The sequence below is a fragment of the Rosa chinensis genome, chromosome 4, assembly GCF_002994745.2.
Source record: "Rosa chinensis cultivar Old Blush chromosome 4, RchiOBHm-V2, whole genome shotgun sequence".
Classification (NCBI taxonomy): Eukaryota; Viridiplantae; Streptophyta; class Magnoliopsida; order Rosales; family Rosaceae; genus Rosa; species Rosa chinensis.
The window spans coordinates 36,911,151-36,933,608 of record NC_037091.1 but is presented as its reverse complement, the minus strand read 5'-3'; the positions used below and the strand labels follow the sequence as shown (position 1 = coordinate 36,933,608).

Genomic DNA, 22,458 nt, shown 5'->3' with positions numbered 1-22,458 from the left:
TTATTACATCAAAGTTTCTTAACCAAAGTCTAATCCAAAATAGAAATCAAACTTAGACAAATTGTAGTCACTCAATCCTTTTGGTAATTCCAATTAGACATGACCAGGAAAGTAAGAAGAGATGTCGGTGGAGCAAAGCGCGCTTAAGTATCACTAATCTCTACTTAGTTTCCTAGACATCATATTTAATTGGGTGAGCCTAGTGAGAAAGAGTTAAAACAAAATGTCATTTATTGACTAAGGCATAATTGCCATTACGTAATACTTGGAAAATAAAAGGACTATTCTAATCTAAGTCTGAGGCGTCCTTGTGCACTTCATCTTCAGCTTTGAATTCCTCTATGGTGAGATTGACATCTTCACCATCTTCTTCTTTGGCAAGATAGACTTCTTACTCCCTCAGGTCCCTATACTCCTTGTAGCGTGCAACCAATTGATTTCTTACTTTGCATTGCTTGAACCAATGCTCTCTTGATCCACATCGATGACATACGTCATTGTGGTTGCCTTCCTTTAATTGAGGTGCACGTTGTGGACTTCCCCTAGGGGGGTTGACGCCACCACCACAGCCCATTGTGCCACCACCACGGCCGGCTGCGCCACAGCCACCTCTCCCACATGTGGCCTTGCCACCACGTGTATCCGCTCCAAATTGGCGGTTTCCTTCCTTATTAGGGCGGTTATATGGACTCACACATCCATCATGTCCCTTATTCTTAGGGTTCCGCTCCTTGCGCCCTCCTTTGGGTGCATTATAATTCGCCTCATGAACGCTTTTAGTTCCAACGGGCCTTGAATTATAATTCTTCACGAGTATGTTATCATGTTTCTCAGCTACAGACATAACATTGATAAGCTTATTAAACCTCGTGATCCGTCCAGCATTGCATTCGTTTCGATATTGCTTTGACACTAAGATTGCTGAGACAGGGAAGGTGGAGAGAGTTTTCTCAATTAGCTCTTGCTCTATGACAGGCTGTCCATAAAACCTCAACAAGCATGGATTTGAGGCGAAGAGCTTCTGAATTATATTCAACAACAGTTTTGAAGTCCACAACATGCAGATTGCTCCATTGGACCTTCAAATCAGGGATGAGGGAATCTTGAACATTGTTAAAACGCTCTTCTAGCGCTACCCATAATTCTCTTGCATCTCTGATTGATTTATCCATGTATCGTAGCATCAGGATGACTGCTCGAGCATGTTTAGTGGCTATAGGCTAGAAAACGAGTTCTGGATTTGGTGGCCGGATTATGGGTAATATTCCCAAAGAAGTGAGGTGGTTCTCAACGTCAGTCACCCAGCTATGGTATTCTGAACCCGTTGAGTCAAGCATGGGAAAGTCGAGTCTTGGTTCATTCGACATCCTGAAAATAAGAAGAAGAAATAGATTTGTATCGGAGTAAAAACTTCCACGATCACTAATAATAAGATTTCCGAGCTATTGTACCAAGAAATCAATTTCCAAGTTTATTTGGATTAGACTGAAACAATGATGTTTAATATGGTCAAAGATCGATGCTTTAGGACGCTATTAGTCCTACGATCACAAACACTTTTAGTTCATATATAGCGTGAATCCCCACAATTCCGCTTATTTAAATAATCGAACCCACGTTATAGAAAGGTGGGATGGAAGAGAAAAGAGGCTGCAAATCCCCAAATAAAATAAAGAAATTTAAAAGACAAGAAAGCAGGAACCTTAATCTTAAAGACTTACTTGTTGATTCGGGGCTTGAGAACACACACGTATCGATGCGGCGGCAATAGGGCAGCAGTAAAACAGCAACAGCAGCAGCAGGACAGCAGCGACAGAAAAACAACAGCAGCAGGAGTAGGAAACTGCAGCGGCGGCAGCAGCGGCACACTGGTGCGCAGGGGCTGTAGGGACAGCGCACGGTATGGCTAGCTAGGGCTAGGAACTTGCGGCAGTTTTGTGGTTAGGGTTTGCTAGGGCTTGCGGCAGCTTTTTGGTGAGGAGAGTTTTATGGTTTTGGTTTTTAGGGCTAGGGTTATGGCTCATGCTGATAACGTGTTGTAGGAAAATATAATTCGAGAGAATTGTGAAATTGTGTGTTGTATTATTGATAATAGGAGCCCTTTATATAGGGATTTATATAGTACGTACAAGGTAATAGAATCTGAATATAACTAGAAAATCTAAATCCTTCTCCTATTACAACTCTAGAAAATAAACCCTAGTTTGAAGAGGCACATTAGAATACAACATCCTTCAACACAAACGCAAATAAATTTCCAAATGCAACAGCAATTCTCCAGCATTTCATTGCTTCCCTCTAAACTTAGATTACAAAACAAACTACTTCAGCTCCAACAAAACAGAACAACATTCTTCTATTTCAAGTAAAATCTGATTACCCAAAAATAGTAACACTTCTTTTCATTATTGACACACCTGTTCAAAACAATAAAGCTCATTATAATTTTTTTTTATTCATAATTCTTCCTTTTTCTTCTAATAAATCCGCAAATACAAAAGAAAAAAACCAATCTTGACTTAACAGAACTGGAAAAAGCAACAAAACACATACCTCTTTTGCTCCCAAAGCCCATCTCCTAAACTCGAGCACAATCTCTGACACACACCTCTTCCAAAACGAACCCAAGCCTACCTCCCAGAGATAACCAACCACCCCTATATCCACCAGTAAAAGCACATTAAGTTCATTTATTAAATCAGAAATGTAATTGGTTTAGGACAAATAGTGACCAACAGAGTGTCTACAGCTTCCCAAGCCTATAAACAATGGAGATCACTTGAATCTTTCATGGAAAATAAGGATCCAAGTTGGCTAATCATAAATTGGAAATATCTACTACATAGACCATGTCCAAGTATAATGCAGTCTTGACCCCTGACAAAGAGTAATGTATATGCTTGACTGACTATCAAAACAAAGAGGAATTGAAAACTGAACCAACTTGTCCCAAGCTCTAACACTCGGTGAAAATCTTTAAGGGCAAACTACTGTTTAGTCCCTGAAGTATGCCTTCGTCCTCGTTTCAGTCCCTGCCTTTCTAATTTAATCCCAAAAGTCCCTGAACTCAAAATTTGAGTGCCAACTGGCCCATTCCGTCCATTTCATCCGGTTTCTTGATGAGGTGTCAGTCTTGTACTTACCAGCTCAGCGCCACATAAGAGACTGAATTTGTAAAGTGACGAAAATGCCCCTACTTCAGTTTCTTCCAAAATTTCCTCCAAAATGTTAAGTTCGACTACCATAGTAAATCATGAACATGAAATCGAAACAATCAAAAGCAAAGAAAAAAAGCAAAGCCATCGTGGGTGCATTTCGACAATCAGAGTAGCTCAATCTGAGCTAACAGAAATCGTGAGCAAGCATAAACTTGCAGCCACTGTGAACGTCGAGCAGAGCATAGCACATCCCAATTCTCTCCTTTAGTCCTAAGTGCAGCAAGGACTCGATTGAGAGTAATTTTCTTCAACAACCAACAACAGATACGAATTAAAATTGAAAAAAACCAAAAAGGAGTTCAAACCGCCACCAAAAACAGTAGCACCACAGTGGCGATCTCTACCTGAATTCACCAATTTATCCAACTACACATACCGAGCTCTGCTACACATCAATTCATGTTCCAGGACGTCATAAACAAAACCAAAACTCCAGAAGCGCCGCCGTGCATGCTAACCCCGACGATGGCCGAAACACCCAAAACACATGTCCATCAAATCTCAAATCAAAACTGAAAACTAATTATACCAGTGTGTAGAGCACGAAGAAAGGATCAATTTTGGTACACCTTATACAGCCCCGACGTTCGCCGAAAGTTGCAGAATCACAGCTGAAGTACCCAGAACCTTCGGGCTTCGATTCTTCTCCCTCATTCAACGTATGGGTGATCCATGAGGTACACGAGTGTCAAATACAAGTACGCCAGCTGCGACCACACTCTCAACCTCCTAAAAGCTCCCGGCACCAAACGCACTCTTCGAATTCTTGCCAGCGTCGATCTCCCTCTTGTTCTTGTTCCCGATTTCTTTCTCTCTCATGATCTCTCTCCTCTATGAACTCAATACCATGAAATTTGCAGGTTGAAGAAATTCACGGTAATGGGAAGTGGTGGTGACAACTTGGAGAAGAGAAATGTCGTTGGTGGTGATTTGGGTTCACCTGGTGCGCCAGGAGAGAGAGAAGTCAGACACCCAGAAAGGTTTGGGTGTCCAAAGCAGTTATGGGTATTGCTTCGTCGGCGCGTGAGTCATTTTCCGGTGTCTCCGGAAGATGTGAGAGTTGGATTTGAGTCGCCAGAGACTAATGGACACTGTGGTGCACGGTGGTGTTGAGATATACACTGGTGGAGGAGAGAGAGAAATCTAGATCTACTTTCTCTCTCCTTGAGTTCTCTCAGGAGACTTTACCATTGTGGAGGAAATTTTGGAAGAAACTGAAGCAGGGGCATTTTCGTCACTTTACAAATTCAGTCTCTTACGTGGCGCTGAGCTGGCAAGTACAAGACTGACACCTCATCAAGCAACCAGATGAAATGGACAGAATGGACCAGTTGGCACTCAAATTTTGAGTTTAGGGACTTTTGAGATTAAATTAGAAAGGCAGGGACTGAAACGAGGACGAATGCATACTTCAGGGACTAAACAATAGTTTGCCCAATCTTTAAACACTAACTTGGCCTTGAAATTCGGTTTATAATCACAGGTACGATAGACTCAAACAAAGAAGTATCAGGATAACTTTTCTCAAGCAGTTATGATAAATCGAAGTCCCGTATTAGGACAGCTGAATAAATAAATCTACTCCAAATAATGACTCAAACAGTCAAACTAATTAGGAGAAACAAAACCTATGAAGCCATCAAAACACGCAAGGCAAAATTGGATCTTTATGGTCAATAGATGATTACACAGATAGTGACTTGAAGCAACACAGTAGCCTTATTATATCTCTGAGAAAAACAATACTCTTTCTTTGCGTTGTATGCATGTGAAACAATATATATTCAGGGCATCAGTGATCATCCCCTCAAATAGATAAATATTAACAATCAAAATATGAGAGACAAATTTACTGCTTATATCACTCAATCAAAACATGCGAAAAATACCCCAATAGGCCACTATAATAAAAATCTGGAAAATCAGGACATCATATATACTTGCCATCCAAACTCATCCATTTGCTAGAGCCGCTTTTCAAGCCGTATGACTTAAACAAAAGCAATGTTCAGATACAGATGACAACATTTACAGATCACAAAGCAAATTGATCAAATCAAGTAAACTACCATCTAATCCAATAGTCCTTAATCGAATACTCCCAAAAAGCCAAACCCAACAAAATTAACCACAAAATTTACATAAGACAATTACCTTTATCTATGCTTCAGTTTTGCCACAAGATTAGTGGCTTCTTGCAGCTTTTTATAGGCAGTTTGTAAAGAACAGCTGCATTGCTCTGCGGTTTTAAGGTTCTTAAACACTTGGTTTGAGGAATTGGTGTTTACTTCTTCAGCTTTTTTTTTTTTTTTTTTAAGGCTAATTTTGGCTTAGATAGTATGGGTAAGTTCCAATTATGGAGATCTCAAGAGTTGAAGAGAAATTCGGTACTAAGCCATTTCAGTGCCCTGTTAAAATTTCTTGCAGTGGGTTACCTGAACTCAGTATATCGCTGAGAGTTCAGTTCTTGATACACAGTTAGCCTTACTTGTCATGCCCTCCAGTAGCCTTTCTGTTTGCAGCATATTATTAATTGTTGAACTATGGCCTAATGACTCCAGCATTTTTTGAGGAAACATGTTAACATAGACCAATGCCCAATTTACTTATGAAGCAGCTATTGAATTTATTGTTACTTATGAATGATGAAATTTTTTGTGATACAGAAACCGTAGATTCATTTCACCTTCTCCCTGCTCCCACAGAAAACTATTTGATCACCTTCTCCCTGCTCCCACAGAAAACTATGTTCCTCTATTCAAGGATCCATGGAGGTTTTGGTGATTGTCTATTTGATTTCTTGTCCCACTAGTGTAAAACTTGAGAAATTTGTATACCTTTATTCTATTACCATTCAAATTTTGGCTCCCATTATTGGGGCTTCTGAGAAATCAAACATTGACTTTTGAGAGAGAGAGAGAGACAGAGAGAGAGATGAAATGCAAGAATTTGAGTTTCCTTTTAGTAGAAGTCATTGATGTACTGCAATTGGAAGTTAGAACTGGTAATCTCCTTTCATTGATGACTTATTGAACTATGTACAAAGTAACATTGTGAACTTACAAAGGGGCCTCATTCAATTTTGAGCAAATAGTGTCATATGTACGATTGACAGTTCAGGAAATTTAAAAGCTACAAGTGAACACTTAATCTGGTTCACAACTAAAAGTATAATGGCTAGCAGATTAATCCCAAGTTGTAGCAGAATATTCAAAATTGTGGCATTTTGAACGTGCAAGCGGCTGGTAAGCTGGTAGATTAATGTTCATTGCATTGCCATTTCCAAGTCCTTAATTTGTCGAACAATTGAGGCTGGGAGGAGACAAATATCTCCTATAGGATCATAAACAACATTCAAAGGTAAAAAGTAACAATATCTCCCAAGTGTCTATGTTCAACATCATTTAAAGACAGAAAAAATGTAGTTAGTATATATTCATCTATTCAACATTCTCTCTACCCACACTATAGGATTACAAGCTAGGTAAACTGCTACTAAACTCAGTTCACATAAGACAATGAAAGATATTATACAAGTAATTCTCTGAAAGGTTAAATATTAATTTATCATCTCAACTCCCTTGCTAAAGCGACACAATATTCTAAATAATAACAAATAGCAAAACTAGAATAAGAATTAAGTCGAATCAAATGTGAGTTGCAACAATATAGAAAGCAGATTAAGGAGTTTGCTTGAAAAATATCTGTAAGACGTTTCCCAAGTTGGACTTCAACTTCTGTACCCAACAAAATATTATTGGCCAGGGATTTGAGAGGATCCACAGTAGGATCAACAGAAAGCAAGCTATGTATCTGTGGTGCATACACTAGCCTCCACCTTGCCTGATCAAACTTTCCCTTCCCTTCTATCCTCGGCATTAGTTTTTCAAGTGTTGTAGTTGCAAGCTTTTGAAATGCAAGTTGCCCTCACCTTCCAAGATGGACTCTGCCAATAGACTTTCAAAGACTCTAGCAGCCTGTGTATAATGAACAAATGGGTCAGATTAAATTGCCTATAATTCCAGGTAATGAAAAGTGAAAACTTGAACTAACTTGTGCAATTCCAAGTATTAACTAAAGCAGAACTTGAGGAGAAACAAAATGTTCTGAAACTGATAGAAATGAAAGAAAAAAACATAGCTTGTGTTAACTAATGATTCCCACTCATTCCAGCAACATAATTTACATGAAGCTTTCTATGTCTTCCGTCAGTTTTCAACATATAAAGCTCCATCGATCTTCAAAAGATAATTTCTTTTAAGGAGCTAGAATCAATTTCTTATGTGATAGCCTGACAGGAGGAAGTATTGATGGGGGTACAAATGTACAATTGCTGTTTGATTGTGCGTGAATTGAAATTGTTGATTTCATATTCATGAATTTAAGGTGATCTAGAACTTCAATCAACCATGATAAGAACTTCTGGAATAGAATGAACATAATTAAATAGTAAATACTAGTAAAATATTATCTAGAGTCGCTAAACCCATTTGGAAAAGTAGAATGCTATGGTTGGAAGTAAGAGGACAATAGTTGGTAAGAAACTGATTGAATGGGTTATAATTTTGCAAGAGCAATTCTAGAATATATAAACCCACCATGACCGGTTCATGGCACGCACGACTAGAGAGGGGTGTGCCGTGTTGTGCCGTGTTCATGGCACCCACAATGTCAGGATGGAAAAGATAATCAGAATTACAATTGGTAGAAAAACCGCATGCAAGATTAACATATTGGACAACAATAAGGAATTAAACCTGGAGAGGGGTGTGCCGTGTTGCTCACACGCGGGAAGACGCTCTCCTGAAACTAGGTTCTAGCAGATGAAGTTGCTTTGTTTGCTGGGAGGGTGTTGTGATTTCAGACGACGACACCAACTAAGCTCCGTCTGCACATTTATGGTTTCTTCAATGATATTTTGTAGAGATGAAGGATGACCCAGAAGACTTTCTCAAGTCTTCCAACCTTATCTCCTCTAGATGCACATGCCTTTCTCCTTCTCCCTTAAAAGCCCCTCTGGTAACAATTCGAATCACAGTTTCATCTTCCCTGTCCTATGCAAGTTGACGCGGTCAATCTAAATGAAATCCTGACGGGACGGTATCTGTTGTTCTACAATTCAGTTGGTTCATTGCAGACTCTTCCGGCAAGGGCAGAAGAACAGTATCAATAACAAACCCAAACTTTCGTATATTTAGAACTTGACATTGCATGAAACGATTGCTGCCTGAGCCTGACCGACGGCACCTCCCCTCTATTGCAAGTATGAGGTAACTAAGAAATGCTCCAATTTACTACATTCTTGTTTGCCATAAATTGCAATCTATCACATAAAGACATGACAAATATTACTGTTTAACAAACAAGATTATAGCCAGCAGGACGGTAAAGTCTTGGCTTGGTCTGGCTATGTACGAAGCCCACCAAAAACCTTTCTTTTTCTGGCAAGTGAGGATATAATTCTTACATATAAACACATGAAAATCTACTAACTTTAATTAATATATATTAGGATCCCGGCTAAGATTTTTTCTTGTACAGTTCATCTATTCAAATGGCCAGCACGGACAACTCAGATACATGCTCTACGCCTTTTGTTTCACTGCTCTATGAGTATCTTTATTAGGTTTTGTTTATAATCTTGTGGAAATAATCTTGGCTGCTTGTTGAATTTAAATTTCAGTTTTACAATGTTGGTTGAGGTACAGCTTCTAGCTCTCCCAGTCAGACATGGAAACAAAAGCTGCGTCAAAAGGAACCAATGCAAGTGTAGATTCTGCTTCAAGCTAAGGTACTGCCGTAGAGGGTGCATGTAATAGGTGAGTGGCCTCCTCCTCAGTGCCACTAGGAACCAAACTTTCTACTGCTGAAGAGAGCAGTACTACAAGAAGAAGCACAAACATGGAGGGGGAACTGCCGATGTGCTCAACCCAATAATAGTAGGGCTAGGACTGAGTTTGCATCTGGCCGCCCAACAGATGAGTATACGATTCCAAAATTGGTCCTCTTGCAGTGAAACTCTAATACCATAGAGACAGCCTCTGGACAGAACTCTGTTTCAAACATATGAGCAAACGAGTTAGCTATATTGTGCCTTTTCCAATTGTAAAGACAAATTAGCTAATAGTAAACAAGTTTATTAAAGCCGTCTCTAAGAAGGTGTGTTTTATGACTCACTTAGCAAGTTGGGCACCGGAGAGCTTTATTATTAGACTCCATAACTTTTCTTGTTTTAATTGTGCTAAATTACACATGTATCTTTTGAGTGATACGGTGGATTTTCCTTGGCAAAATGTCTCGAGTATTGTTCATAAAAATAGTATCCAGACATGAAACAATTAAGGAACGAATTTCATTACTCCCTTTTTTTTTTCCTTTAAATAAAAGCGACAATTTTATTATCAAACTGGTGACATTACAAAAGAATCTGTAACGAAATGGCCCATAAATATAAGTTCCCCACACATAATGAATGCTACACTTGCATACGCCTATTCCATACTCCATTACTAACAGTCATCTCACATATAATTAATTACAACTACAAAAGTCAGATAAAGATGGATTAGTACTCTACTCAAACCTGACATTACATGAAACGATTGCTGCCAGACTGACAGCACCTCCCCTCCTTGCAAGTATGAAGTAACTAAGAAATGCTCCAATTTACTAAATTCTTGTTGGCCATAAATTGCAATCTATCACATAAAGATATTAAAAATATTTCTGTTTAACAAACAAGATTATACCAGCAGGACCGTAAAGTCTTGGTCTGGCTATGTACGAAGGCCACCATAAACCTTTCTTTTTCTGGCAGGTGAGGATATAATTCTTACATATAAATACATGAAAATCTACATACTTTTAACTGGTATATATTAGGATCCCAGCTAAGAATTTTTCTTGTAGAGTTCATCTATTTGTTCCTTGAACTGTGCCACAACTTTGTCTCTTCGAATTTTCATAGTTGGAGTCATCAAACCACTATCAATCTGCAATAAAATTGTATAATAAATCAGCCAATCAGTCAAGTCTGCAACTGGGATGCAAGCATTGATATTTACCGTAAAGGGCTCGTCCACAATCAAGATTGGTCCAATTTGAAATGAAAACCCTGAAGTCCTGCATTATATAGAAAGAAGGTTATAAGAAACTAAGTCTTGTCTTCATCCAGAGTCGCCACATTTGAGAGTACCTGGACTGCATGAAACAACTCTCACCTCACCCAGAAAAATTTCGGATGCAATAAAACAATTCTCGCCTCCCGCAGGTATTATATAATAAGTACCTTTAATACTACCAACCTCATTTTATTCTACTTCCAAACTGGAACTTAGAAATAATGATTCCAAGAGAAACAAAATATTCTAATTCTGAGGAGAATCTATGCAGGTTACTAATACCTGGTCTCTGTGACAACTGTCCTCAAGGCCATGGTTCAGGTTTCTAAAGAATCTATGAGAATTTTTAGATACTGTGACTTAGTAGATGTTCATTATGATCATATTATGGCAATTATTATTTGATTGTAAACATATGAACTTTAACCTTTTAGTTCCAATAGAAACATGACTGAGTCAATAAGCATGGGACTCTGTAAGTATGGGATAGGTCAAACATTCAACTTAATGAACCAAGGTGTCACATGCAGTGACCCCAAATCCATCCACTATATCCAGAATAGCTGAATAAAGAAATATTACCACTTTCTCAGTTCTTCATATAGCAAGCCTATCAATCTGTCCTGACTTAGGTCAGATGTATTAGCATCGACACTCAACGTCTTTGTCGCTGCAAGTAAGGCCTCTTCTTTGTTTGGAACAATTATTGCCCCAAGGCGCCGTTGATCCTGTACATACATGAGTAACATTGAATCAGCGCATATCCCCTAAAAACTAGAAGACTAGACAACTGCAGTTCTGAAAGTCAAAAACATAAAAGTGAAAACTAAATGGAAGTCAGCTGCTTAAGCTTAACCTGGCCAATGACGACAATTTGTTGAATTAGACTACTTCTCATGGCAGCTTCCTCAAGCTCTACGGGTTCAACGTTTTCTCCTATTTTTCAAACAAAAGTTAAAAATAACCAAAAATACCAAAAATCTGGGATAAGAAAGATCAGGTAACACATTAATACACAAATTTAGAGTTGCATTCATATATTTAATAGATTCAACTGGGGAATTTTTACTTTAAGACTGTTTTCAGATCTTTTAATATAAAAATAATAGTTGACCCACATCTGAGCAAAGCTAAGCTTTTGCAATTATGGTTAGCTAACAAATTTAATATCAGAATTGGAAATCAACAACTAAAGGCTCTTATTATTTTTTATAAAGAATATTAATTAATTGAAACAGCAGCATAAAAAATGTCAAACTGTACTCTCTAACAAAATTTGTTCTTTGATAAACACAAAATTTCCACGTGAGCTGTCCATTTAATACGAATTGGCACTACAACACCACATGCATAATCAGTTCTAGATTATGCAAAGAGATGAAGCATGGTTACATTATGGTGAAAATATTAAACATCTAAACAAAGTATAAGCACCATAAGGCCAAAAGGAAAAAAGAAAAATTGTTGAAAGTTAAATCAACCTAGAGTTGCAACTCATTTATAGTATCATGAAACAAACAAAACACAGAAACACCATGTATAAGCACATTACATTATTGAATAAGGTAAGTTCTCAGAACACATAATTCCGCTAAGGCAATTGTATAGCTGAGAAAGAAACAAGTGAACACAGATACTGTATCAGGATAACTGTATAAACTGAAATGTGCAAGTTTGGCAGTGAGAGAGACTGATGTTGGATGCCTATTAATAAAATACAGTCATTCAACACCCGTACATACTTTTAATGATATTATACTTTTGTATCTCCTTAATTTTCATGAAATTTGCCATATGAATGCTTTATTTTAACACAATAATGCTATTTTGAAAATTACCACCCCAAAGTAATATATGTGAGATAAGTAAATTCCTTTTTCAAATCAGCATATTCCATTACAAGGAAAAATGTTTAGAATCATGCATTTTTAAAGCTAAACAAACCTGTTGAAAGGACTATAGTATCCTTAGCACGTCCTTCAAGGACAACAACACCTCCACAACGACGGCTTCTACCTATTGAGTGATGAGGAGCAATCCAACCAATATCTCCAGTACTTAGCCAACCATCCTCGTCTAATACTTGCTTTGTAGCATCTGGATTCTATTTCATACATTAAAAACGTCATTTTCTTTAATCCTGATAAATCAAAACGATGAGAAATCAAAAAATCTTATCAGCTATTAAACTAGAAGTAGGTGATTTTCAAGGATAGTGGATTAGTGGTGTGTCTATACAAATACATGGATAGTTGACATGGATGTAGTACAAGACACAGACCCATGCTAAACTAATTTAGCTACTTCAGTACTAAAAACAGTAAAAAGAGTGTTTTAGTATTTGGTAGAAATTCTAAAAACTAGAAGAATACCACAAATATAACAAAAGGCCCTTCAGCTAGATCATCTATTTAATGAGGAAATAAACCTTTTAAAGAAGTGAACAAGATTTTTGGTTATATCTTTAAAGGCCCCATTAACAATGCCTCTGTTACATCTTCTAACGATCTTTGTTCTAAATCACATGTGCACTTGAGTTATCAGCGCATATGGAGAAGAATGGGAAAAAAGATCTTTAGTGATGTTTGTTCACAAAATGACTAAAACCTTCAAGCATATCCTTCAACAATTCAAAATTATAAAGATCATGTTGATCAATAAAAACAATGATACCTTGTAATATCCTTTCATCACTTGCGGACCCCTGACGTTTACAATGCCACTTGAACCAGGTGGGAGAACTTCACCAGTTTCAGAGTCTACAACTTTGAACTCTGTATGTCGAAGTGGATGCCCAACTGAACCAAGAACCTTCAAAAAATTAAATCTGTGACATTGTCATACAGTGCACCAGCCTATACAGGATATGATTGACACTAACAAGAAATTGATAACAAAGTCAGAAAAAGTCTAAAAGGTATAAACTGACGAGTCCTAGAAATGGTTTAGGACACTGAACAAGTGAAGACTTGATCTAAAGCACACTTGAGGATTTCAGTATATGAACTAGATTATATATCACCTAATAAACTTAATATATGGTAACGGCTTTCTATTAGCAATAAGAAGAGCATGCCAGTCCCTATTTACAAAGGGTAACCGTTATGATTAGTGAAGTTAATATCTTTACCACACTGATTCGGGGAACCGTTCTATTAGCAAAGATAAAGTATTGATTCAAAAAGCTTGAGTTCGCAGGAGCCGAACCTACCAGCATGTATCAAGCAAAACCCCCTCCCCCCAGAGATTTACATGTCCACACAACTGAATCTATCTGGGCTGTACATGTCCAGAAAAGAAATTACCAGAAACAGAAGTAATGATGAATTAACAACCAGGCTCTGATATATCATGCTAAATTTCCGTTTGATTCTTAAAACTTAAGCTGTCAAGAAGCAACAGCAACAATGCAAATCAAGCACTACACAACAAACTGAACCTATCACTGATACCATTTTACTGTAACGCCCCAAAATGGTTGACGTCACAGCGCCGCGAATCTTACGAAGCGTAAGTATTGTCAAAGTAATACTCAAACTTCTTAAGATGCGCAAGGCTAAAGATAACAAAACTAAGTTTTTGGGCAGCTGCAAACTTGATATTTGGAATCAACGCGTCTTCAAGATCCCAACCAACAATGTAACAACCGCATGAAGGGTGAGACTTTCAAACACATATACAAAGTCGGGCAAGAGGTTCTACTTAACAACAGCTTTATCATCATCATTCCTTGAATATTTTCTTATAACTTTCAGTTTTGATCCTACAGAGCAAGTAATAGATTGTTTACATCTGAATATTTCAATTTGAGTAATCAAATGCACTATCACAGGTGTGCTTAACAAACAAGTAGAGACAGTACATTTTAATGTAAATTAGTTATATCTTACATTACAGTTTGGTCTCCGAGCAGCAACAACAGGAGAACTCTCTGTTAAACCATATCCATTCTGCACTTTTACGCCTATTGCCTGCAAATGTACAATACTTATATGACAGGAGCAGATTATCCAGACTACTATGGCCAGAAAATAGGTGGGCTAGTTCAACCTCAAAAAATTTATCAATATGTCCTGGCAAACTACCTCCTCCACTGATGCCAGCCTGCAGGAAGCCAAGGAAAGTTCTGCTTAGTCCCATGCCTTCATCATAATCAATACCATATGAATGAAATATAACAATCAAGAAAATTAACAAGAGAATAAGTTATCTGTTGTAAACATGGAAACTTCTGCAAATGAGGAAAAAAAATGGAGCCAATGAGCAATTTCTATCACTTTTTTGGAAACTAGGATTGATTGAAATCTGCTTCTTCAAAATATTTCTATGAGTGTTTAATTGGCCACGATCAGTGAAAATGAACCAACAAATTTAGAAAAGCGAGTCTTAATAGTTGAACCTAAGTACAATAAATAACTTAAAACTAATAGCACCGTACAGATTGCATTATTCAACAAAATCAAGCCGCCAGATACATACTATTTCAAAGTCAATTCATATCAAAAGAAGATGACACAAAGAACTGAAATAACCTGACTTGTCAGTCCAAAAAGTAAGAGAAATAACCTTTGATATTCCAATAGCAGAGTGAATTTTACTATAGACTAGTTTTGTTCCCAACACATGCAAAGGCCATAATATTGCAGCAACAATCCTTGCCCCTATCCAATCAACTAGTGAAGCACAATATGAAGGCTGCTTCTGGTTCCTTGTCAAATATGTCCCCTGTGAACCACATTGAAATCATCCAATGCAATAAGTTTGGGTGGGAAGCCAGCTGTTTCTTGTGAAATAGACAAAATAGTTTGGCAAGAGGATACAAAGTACGCAAGCATTAACCGAGTGAATATCATAAAAAAGCACAAGACTCAAAGTGAGAATTGTTCAACGCAGGACGAGCACATATCCAAATATTTTTATGGTTTTAGTTTTATGTGCTTAAGATCACCCGTGAGAATAGAAAATAGCTCGATTTAAACAACACAAAAATGCATAGTAATTCAACCTCATAAATTCTCTTAAACTCCATGTATGCCAAACTGATCCTTAGTAATGAAAGTGCAATAAGCTTACGAGCTTTAGAACTTGTAGAAATCTGTTTCTCGATTCCCCTGCAAGAGAAAATAAATAATTTAAACAAAAAAAAAGAGAGAGAGAGAGAAGAGCTCGGGGTGGATAATAGTGCAACACTTAAAAGTTCTGGATAAACAAACCCAAGCAGGGTTCATCACTTATTGCTACTATTACAGCATAAAGTTTCAGAATTGAAAACCAGTCATACAAGTGAGAAACAGATCAATAATACAAAAAAATAAAAAAATAAATGAAAAGTTAGGTATGTTGTTCAGAATCTAGATAAGCAAGATACTGTTACTTAATGTTCCAAAGCACTTAACTAAATGCAATAGAAATCCTTTTCATCAATAAAAAGAATAGCTGCAGTACCACCAAAAGGAAGAGGGAAAAAAAAAAGAGCATACCTGTAAAGTGTCTCATACACTAAAGGAACTGAAACGACATAATTTGGTTGATAATGTCGCAGATCATCCTATCAAATAGTGATAAATATCAATTAGAAGTTTAGAACATATAAAATCATAACAATATCCCAAAAATAGGATTAAAATGAACCCTTTTGCATGTATTATAGCCGTAATTATATACTCCTAATTCTTCATCACTGCCAAAAAATTTAGTGTAAATTAAACCATCGAAATAGTTGTGAGGATTGGAGCAGAAGCTAAATGCTTGACCTCCTTATGATATACTTACAGTGGTCTGTAGAAACAACATTTCAGCTACAGAAATCATATTTCCTAAAAGTCTAATAATACTAAAGCAAACAGCATTTCTACATGCATGAAAATCAATACTTTCAAATAGTAGTACCTTCAAGTTCTTCACAGTTGTGTATACTTGTTCAATTCCATATGTAAATGTGAAATACTCAGCAGCTCGTTCATAGGCATGCCATGGTGGAAGCATACTGAGAAATCTGTCCCCAATTTCAGCAGGTACAACATCCCAGAGGTTTCTTATCTGTGAAAAAGAATGGAAACATGGTCTCAAAACAGAATTAACAACTATGGAGCGAAGCAAGTATTAGCTTCAGTTATAACAAATGAAAATGGGGCCAAAATGCAAAGCAGGGAAGAAGAGGGAAGAAAGAGGGGGGGGGGGGGGGGGGGGGGGGGGGGGGGGGGGATAATCAGGTGATCGAACTGCACCTACGGACGATCATTTTCATATGAAATGCAACTTATCATCCACAAAAACAAACACATTACATTGTCACTTATATGATCTTAGGATTTTGTATTCTTTGAGATGGCTCTTTTGTGTACATCTCATATAACAGGATGATGCCTGTATTCAACAGTACAGTTTACCCAACAGATAAAAACAGTAAGATTGGAATAGTTTACTAGATGCAGTAAAAACTCCAGATTTATTGCTTTGCCAATATATATGTATATCAGAAAATACTCAAAATAGTACCGTGACTATCTATAACACAAACCTGATGTAATAAATTTCGATGAGTGAGCATGACACCTTTCGGGTTGCCTGTTGTTCCACTTGTATATACTAGTGTAGCAATATCATTTGAATTGATAGCTTCATGTGTATAGTATTTCCCTGAAATTATGCCACATATGCATAGGTCACATTATATTCCAGTTGCAGAAAGACGAATATTAGATCAAGAGAAAAGGATTAGTGAAAATTTATAACTTTTGACTAATGCACAGTCTATGATAGTGAGTAACAGGAAAGAGGAAACACAAAGTTTGGGATAAAATAAAAAGAACAAAAAATAACACCCTTTAGCAACAAGTCTGAAACCACAATTCAGAAGAACTTTTCAAAAGTAGCTTAACGTAAAAAGGAAAATTTTGATAAAACATATAGATGACATACGTGCATCATTAGAATTAAGCATACACTTGCGGCTTTCTCGTCCCAAATCTAGAATATCCTTGTAGTTAAACACAGGAATGTTTCCATGACCGGCCAGGCTTGACTTCTCCCCCCAAAGCAGAATTATAAATTTCATGGCAACCTTGGAACAGAATGGTTCTGCAATCCGATTGAACAATTCAGGACTATCCACAGCAAGTGCAACACTGTAGCAGAAATGAAATTAAACTCAAGATCATTCTGTGCTATCATCAAGGGAAAAGAGAATGAAAGATGATTTTACATGTACATTTTACGTATACTAGCACAAGATGTGGCTTTGTATGTCTAAGTGGTCTATAATGATCCAAATCTGTCCTCAAGTTGAATAGAGAGAAAGAAAGAGAAGGGAAAAAAAAAGGAACTCCTCCAACCTTCATAGAATGAGAAAGCGACATCAATAGTTATTGTCAAACAGTAATAATTTCAAGATTGCGAATTAAAATATATAACTATAACTATCTAGTTCTGTGAGACTCCTCATATACTTTGTATTTATACTGTACTCAAGCAAATATAGTTGCAGTGATTGATGCTTGATAAGGGATCCATCAGCCTCCCTGGTACCCCTCAATATTTTCTCTTTATCTTCTTATTTCCTGACAACTAGAACCAATGTTCTCGCTTGTATCAGTGTTTCTCTATTTGCCTTTTGGCTTTAAAAGAAGTATCAGACAAAAAGCATGGGTTGCAAGCAGCCTAGTACAAGTCTATAATAAGTTTCAGCTGTAAAAATCAACAAAGAACAATGAATATCACTTTAGAGACCATGCTATGCACCAAGTTGGAATGAATTACAGAAATGCACTAAATAGCATACAGCATCTTAGAGATTATATATTAATTTATAAATGATGGTGAGATGTCTAGCACAACAACATTTGAGTAAATGGAGAGCAATTACTGAACCTTTCAGAGTGATTGTATATTTGTATCAATTCTTCAACTGATGACCTTGAACCTCTTACCACATTGATTGCTCCAGTGGCCATTATGCCTAAGCCAAAGCAAAAAAAAAAAAAAAAAAAAAATGAGGATGGAGATTTGAACTCTAGAGACTGAGCTACGTTCACTAATGATATATAACTGTAAAAACTAATTTCAAATAAAAATCATGTGTACCAAAATTGAAATTACTTTAGTGTTTTCGGAGAAAAACATAAAAAATAAGCCACTTACACTGTCTATTAAGAAGAAAGCGAGCAGCTAAGTATTGTCACGTCCATACTGAACATATAAATTTTCGACCTTACAATTTTAAGTTCATTCAGGAATTGATAGTTTTTCGCATGCCATGTAGAGACTGAAATGATAGCCAACTGACGCACCCAGCAGCTTAATATTGTACTCCCCCAACATACTCAGAATATAAAAGTTCAGACCCAACAGATCCAAGTTTATTCTATAAAGTTATAAAAATTGCTTGCCATATGGATGGGTGGATTGACAACCTCATACATACCACACAAATTGAGCATGGGGTCTATATGTTCCAAGAAAAACACAAATTTTACATTCAAGTATAAGATATCTAGGTGTATACAGTGTATTCATTAGAATAACTTAAATGCGACAAGATTAACTCTTAACTAACAACTACAGCCATGTCAGACAAGATGTTGGAACACAAATGTAGATGTTTACTTAGATTCTTTTGTATGCTGCTCAAAAGCGGATTGACGCTGTTTTGTACCAAGAATAGGAAATTCATATGAAAGAATTCAGAGTAATTAATGAACAAAATATTACCCGAATCACAATTGCATTCTCAATTTCACAACCTGTTTTTTAGAAGGAATTACTATATTTCGCTATCTGCATAGATAAAACATGGACTTGATTTCCTTTCAAGCATACACTTTAGTTCCTATACCAATTATCGATAGAAAGCCGTGAAGTTACAAGTTTGAGAAGCATAGTGTGCTGCCAAGGATCCAAAACAAACCCTATCTCATAGTTGATCCAGATCCTCACTGCTAGCTTCCACAAGGTCTCCTTTGTTCTCCATCCAAATCACCCAAAAACCAGCCACCACAGTGCATCTCCCTTAAGACATGTTTTTTTCCTGTCTCCAAAGATTTTATATCTCTGACACATGAGAGCATTACATGAACCTGGATAGTCCCAGTTCTAATGTGACTCCCTAAAGAACGTTTTCCATAGAGACAGAGCAACAGAAAACTGAAGCAACATGTCATTTACAAACTTTCAGCTGCTCTTTGACACATAACACACCAGGACCCACCATTTTTGCTCACTCATATAGCATCAAACCTTCTCTAAGTTGACCAGATTCATTTCTGTTACATTTTTAACTAAAGCTGCCATCAACTTGCAGAGAGCCCCCTCTGGGGACCCCTAATAGGCAAGAGATTTTCACAGTAAAGAAACTGTGTAACCCCTCAACTCCCTGCCAAATATTTTAACCCTGAAACTTTCACTGCCAGAAGGAGCTGGACGAACTAAAGACCAGTTATACTACCCCACAGAGCGTCTATAGTAAATCTTTATAAATGCTTAAGTGGTAACCCCAAGAATAAATCATATTTAAACAAAGCAATACACAATAGCTTAATCACACCTTTTGATGGAAACGTTGTTAAGAAAATATTAATCTTGTTCAGAATATGAACAATAATAATTTGCATACCCTGATCAGCAACAAGCCAACGACAAGAATTATCAGCAAAAAGTGCAATTTTTTCTACAGGCTTTACTCCAACAATTCTTAGGCCTTCAGAAAAATCCAAAATCTCTTGTTCCAGCTGCAATTACAAAAAAGCTAAATGCCTTACAAATCTATAAGGTATCACACATTTTTTTATGAAAACTGGAAAACCGATACTCATTGAGATAAAGCAATATTGGGAATCAATATGAAAGCTACCAGAAGGCACGAGAAAATCATGCTTTCCAGCACAAGGAACTTCTTCTGGTTTCTGAAACTTTTGGATATAGAGGAAACTGGATGCAGGGGATTTGAAGTGAAAATAGTAAGATAAAACAACTATCACAGATAACTGAAAAAGAAAAGAAATTTAACCTGTTTATAGGTCATATTTGAAGGTGGATCATGGTACGGATCTGTTAATGCAACACGATCCCCATATTTCTCAGCTGAAGTTCTCCAAATGTCAGGAACTGCCTGCCACTCATCAGCTACCAAGGTACCATTACCATCTAGTAATGCACTTTCTAGAAATGGTGAATACCTTCTTATCTGCACTTCTTCTGTCTGTAACAGAATAATTTTGATATAAGCTACAAATACATTTCAGAACCTTCTAGCTGTTTATCAATCTGTATATCAGAATATGTTTACAACTCCAAATTCTTTAGCTTTGCCAAGCTAAGAGAAACAAACAAAATTTCCATAGAACCAGAATTAGTATTCTTTAATATGACATTATGATATTAGTACATTCATGTCTTATAATATTCATCTAGATATATTTATAAGAATAAAATAAAAATAAAAATAAAAAAACTGAGGAACTATTCTATGGAAGTGAAATAGTCTAAAGAAAATCACACAGACATCAGATACAGAGAAATATAGGCATATAATAGTATGTATGAGTATTTTTGTGTGTTTTGTATTAGTGCTTGGTCCATCTTTGAAAAGAAATTTACAAAACAATGAGTATATAAAAGCAATGAGTACATGTAAATTTTATTCTGTGTTGTTAATGCACAATGATGTGATTAAGTCCGAAGTCCCAACTCTCCAAGTATCACCTAGAATGTGAATTTTATCATATCCAGGTAGAACGTATTAGTAAAGATTATGAGGAAATGGAAGTCCTTTGGGAAAACGCTACATTCGATAAACTGGGTACTTCTCTTTTATAATTTACTTCTAATGACGAACTTTTTAGTATTCCTAAAACATTTACCGCTAAATTCATATATTTAGGTATCTTTCAGTATTCAAATACTCTTCCATTACATGAATATCATGAATTGCTTAAATCTAGTGACCAAAAACTTGAAAGTTGTTCTAAAGAGGCAAGCCAATCACAGACAATCAAATTATCGCATTATGAAAGTTTGCCTCAAGATACAAACTTAGTTTGTTCCAATCAACTGAGCATATAACAGATATTTCCAACAGGGTTTCATGAGAAAATATGAGGGCTGTCAGAGGGGGACCTCTAACTTGTAATTACAGGGAGTTTTCCACCCTCTGCCTGCGAAAATAAGCATCACAGCCGAACCACGTAAAACAGCTGTCTTCATTTCACTGATCCAATATCTTTTATCTTGTTTGTTGGATTTTCTCATAGATGGACCCCATTGTAAATCAGAACTCTACCAATTAAAGACAATTGTCTATCAAAAAAAACAAATTCATGGTAAGACGAGCAGAGGCAGTGTAGCTCGGCAACAAAAACAAACTTCAAAGCTTATGAAGCCAACAAACACAGAACATGATTACAAGGCAGGTTATATCTCACCAGCATTGGTAACATTGAAATGCAATATTATGACTTTATGAGTGCACAGAAAGTATACTAAAGTCTATGAATCAGTAACTAATCAATCAAACTAATGAAAATTGAAAAACGCATAGAATCGTGAAAAGAGTAACCTTTGATTGGCAAAAGACACGAAACCCACGATTCTGAGGAAGCCCAGGTCGCCTCCCATGGCATTTTCTATGATGAAAGAGTTGTGTGCTTCTGAATCTGCAGCTGGGAAAAAGGGACTGAAGGGCCTGTCCACAATCAGAAGAGCTCAACTTGGGCACCAAGGAAATGGAGGCCATTATTTGCAGAAACAAGAAACAGGGGAAAGTGGGTTCAGCACAGAGCTGTAAGCATAGCTGTGTTTCTGGGTCTCAACGCATGATCTGTACACATCCAGAAGAAGAAACAAAGGTAAGAGACAAGAGAGGTTTGGGCAAGTGTGAGATAGGAGGGGATCTTTGGCCGTCTAGAAAAAAAGGACGGAGAGCCAGTTTTTCTAAGTCTCATCAGGATTGCGTGGACTTACTGGAAAGTTAAAGTACATTTTCTGCTCGCTAAAAGACAGAGAAAGTCATTTTCCTTTCCAGTCCTTGATCAATATTCAATATTCTGGTCCTGACTTGGACCATCTAAAGACGGGGATCCATGGTTTCAGTTTGAATAACAATTCCTTGATTCCTCATAGAATAA

At 36.9% G+C, this 22,458-nt stretch overlaps 1 protein-coding gene across 1 annotated transcript; it reads right to left on the bottom strand.

Moving 5' to 3' along the window:
• Positions 1–9,717: 9,717 nt before the first annotated feature.
• LOC112196817 (probable acyl-activating enzyme 16, chloroplastic) lies at positions 9,718–22,258 on the bottom strand. The gene is made up of 18 exons (XM_024337272.2): positions 21,891–22,258; positions 20,343–20,534; positions 19,950–20,064; positions 18,209–18,296; positions 17,261–17,466; positions 16,860–16,978; positions 16,229–16,378; positions 15,820–15,887; positions 15,345–15,450; positions 14,906–15,064; positions 14,390–14,443; positions 14,230–14,310; positions 13,013–13,150; positions 12,284–12,443; positions 11,196–11,275; positions 10,922–11,067; positions 10,283–10,340; positions 9,718–10,210 (listed from the first exon to the last, which is right to left on the bottom strand). Exons 1-18 carry the CDS (start codon positions 22,065–22,067, stop codon positions 10,109–10,111), a joined length of 2,199 nt encoding a protein of 732 aa, XP_024193040.1. The 5' UTR covers positions 22,068–22,258; the 3' UTR covers positions 9,718–10,108.
• Between the last annotated feature and the right edge of the window lie 200 nt (positions 22,259–22,458).

Excerpts from the sequence above, each read along its gene's own strand:
- LOC112196817 (XM_024337272.2), bottom strand. The coding sequence starts at position 22,067 with ATGGCCTCCATTTCCTTGGTGCCCAAGTTGAGCTCTTCTGATTGTGGA. Across the intron at positions 17,467-18,208 it reads ATATACAATCACTCTGAAAG|TGTTGCACTTGCTGTGGATA; the intron begins GTTCAGTAATTG and ends TTTCTGCTACAG. Across the intron at positions 15,065-15,344 it reads AGTTTAAGAGAATTTATGAG|GGGACATATTTGACAAGGAA; the intron begins GTTGAATTACTA and ends TGTGGTTCACAG.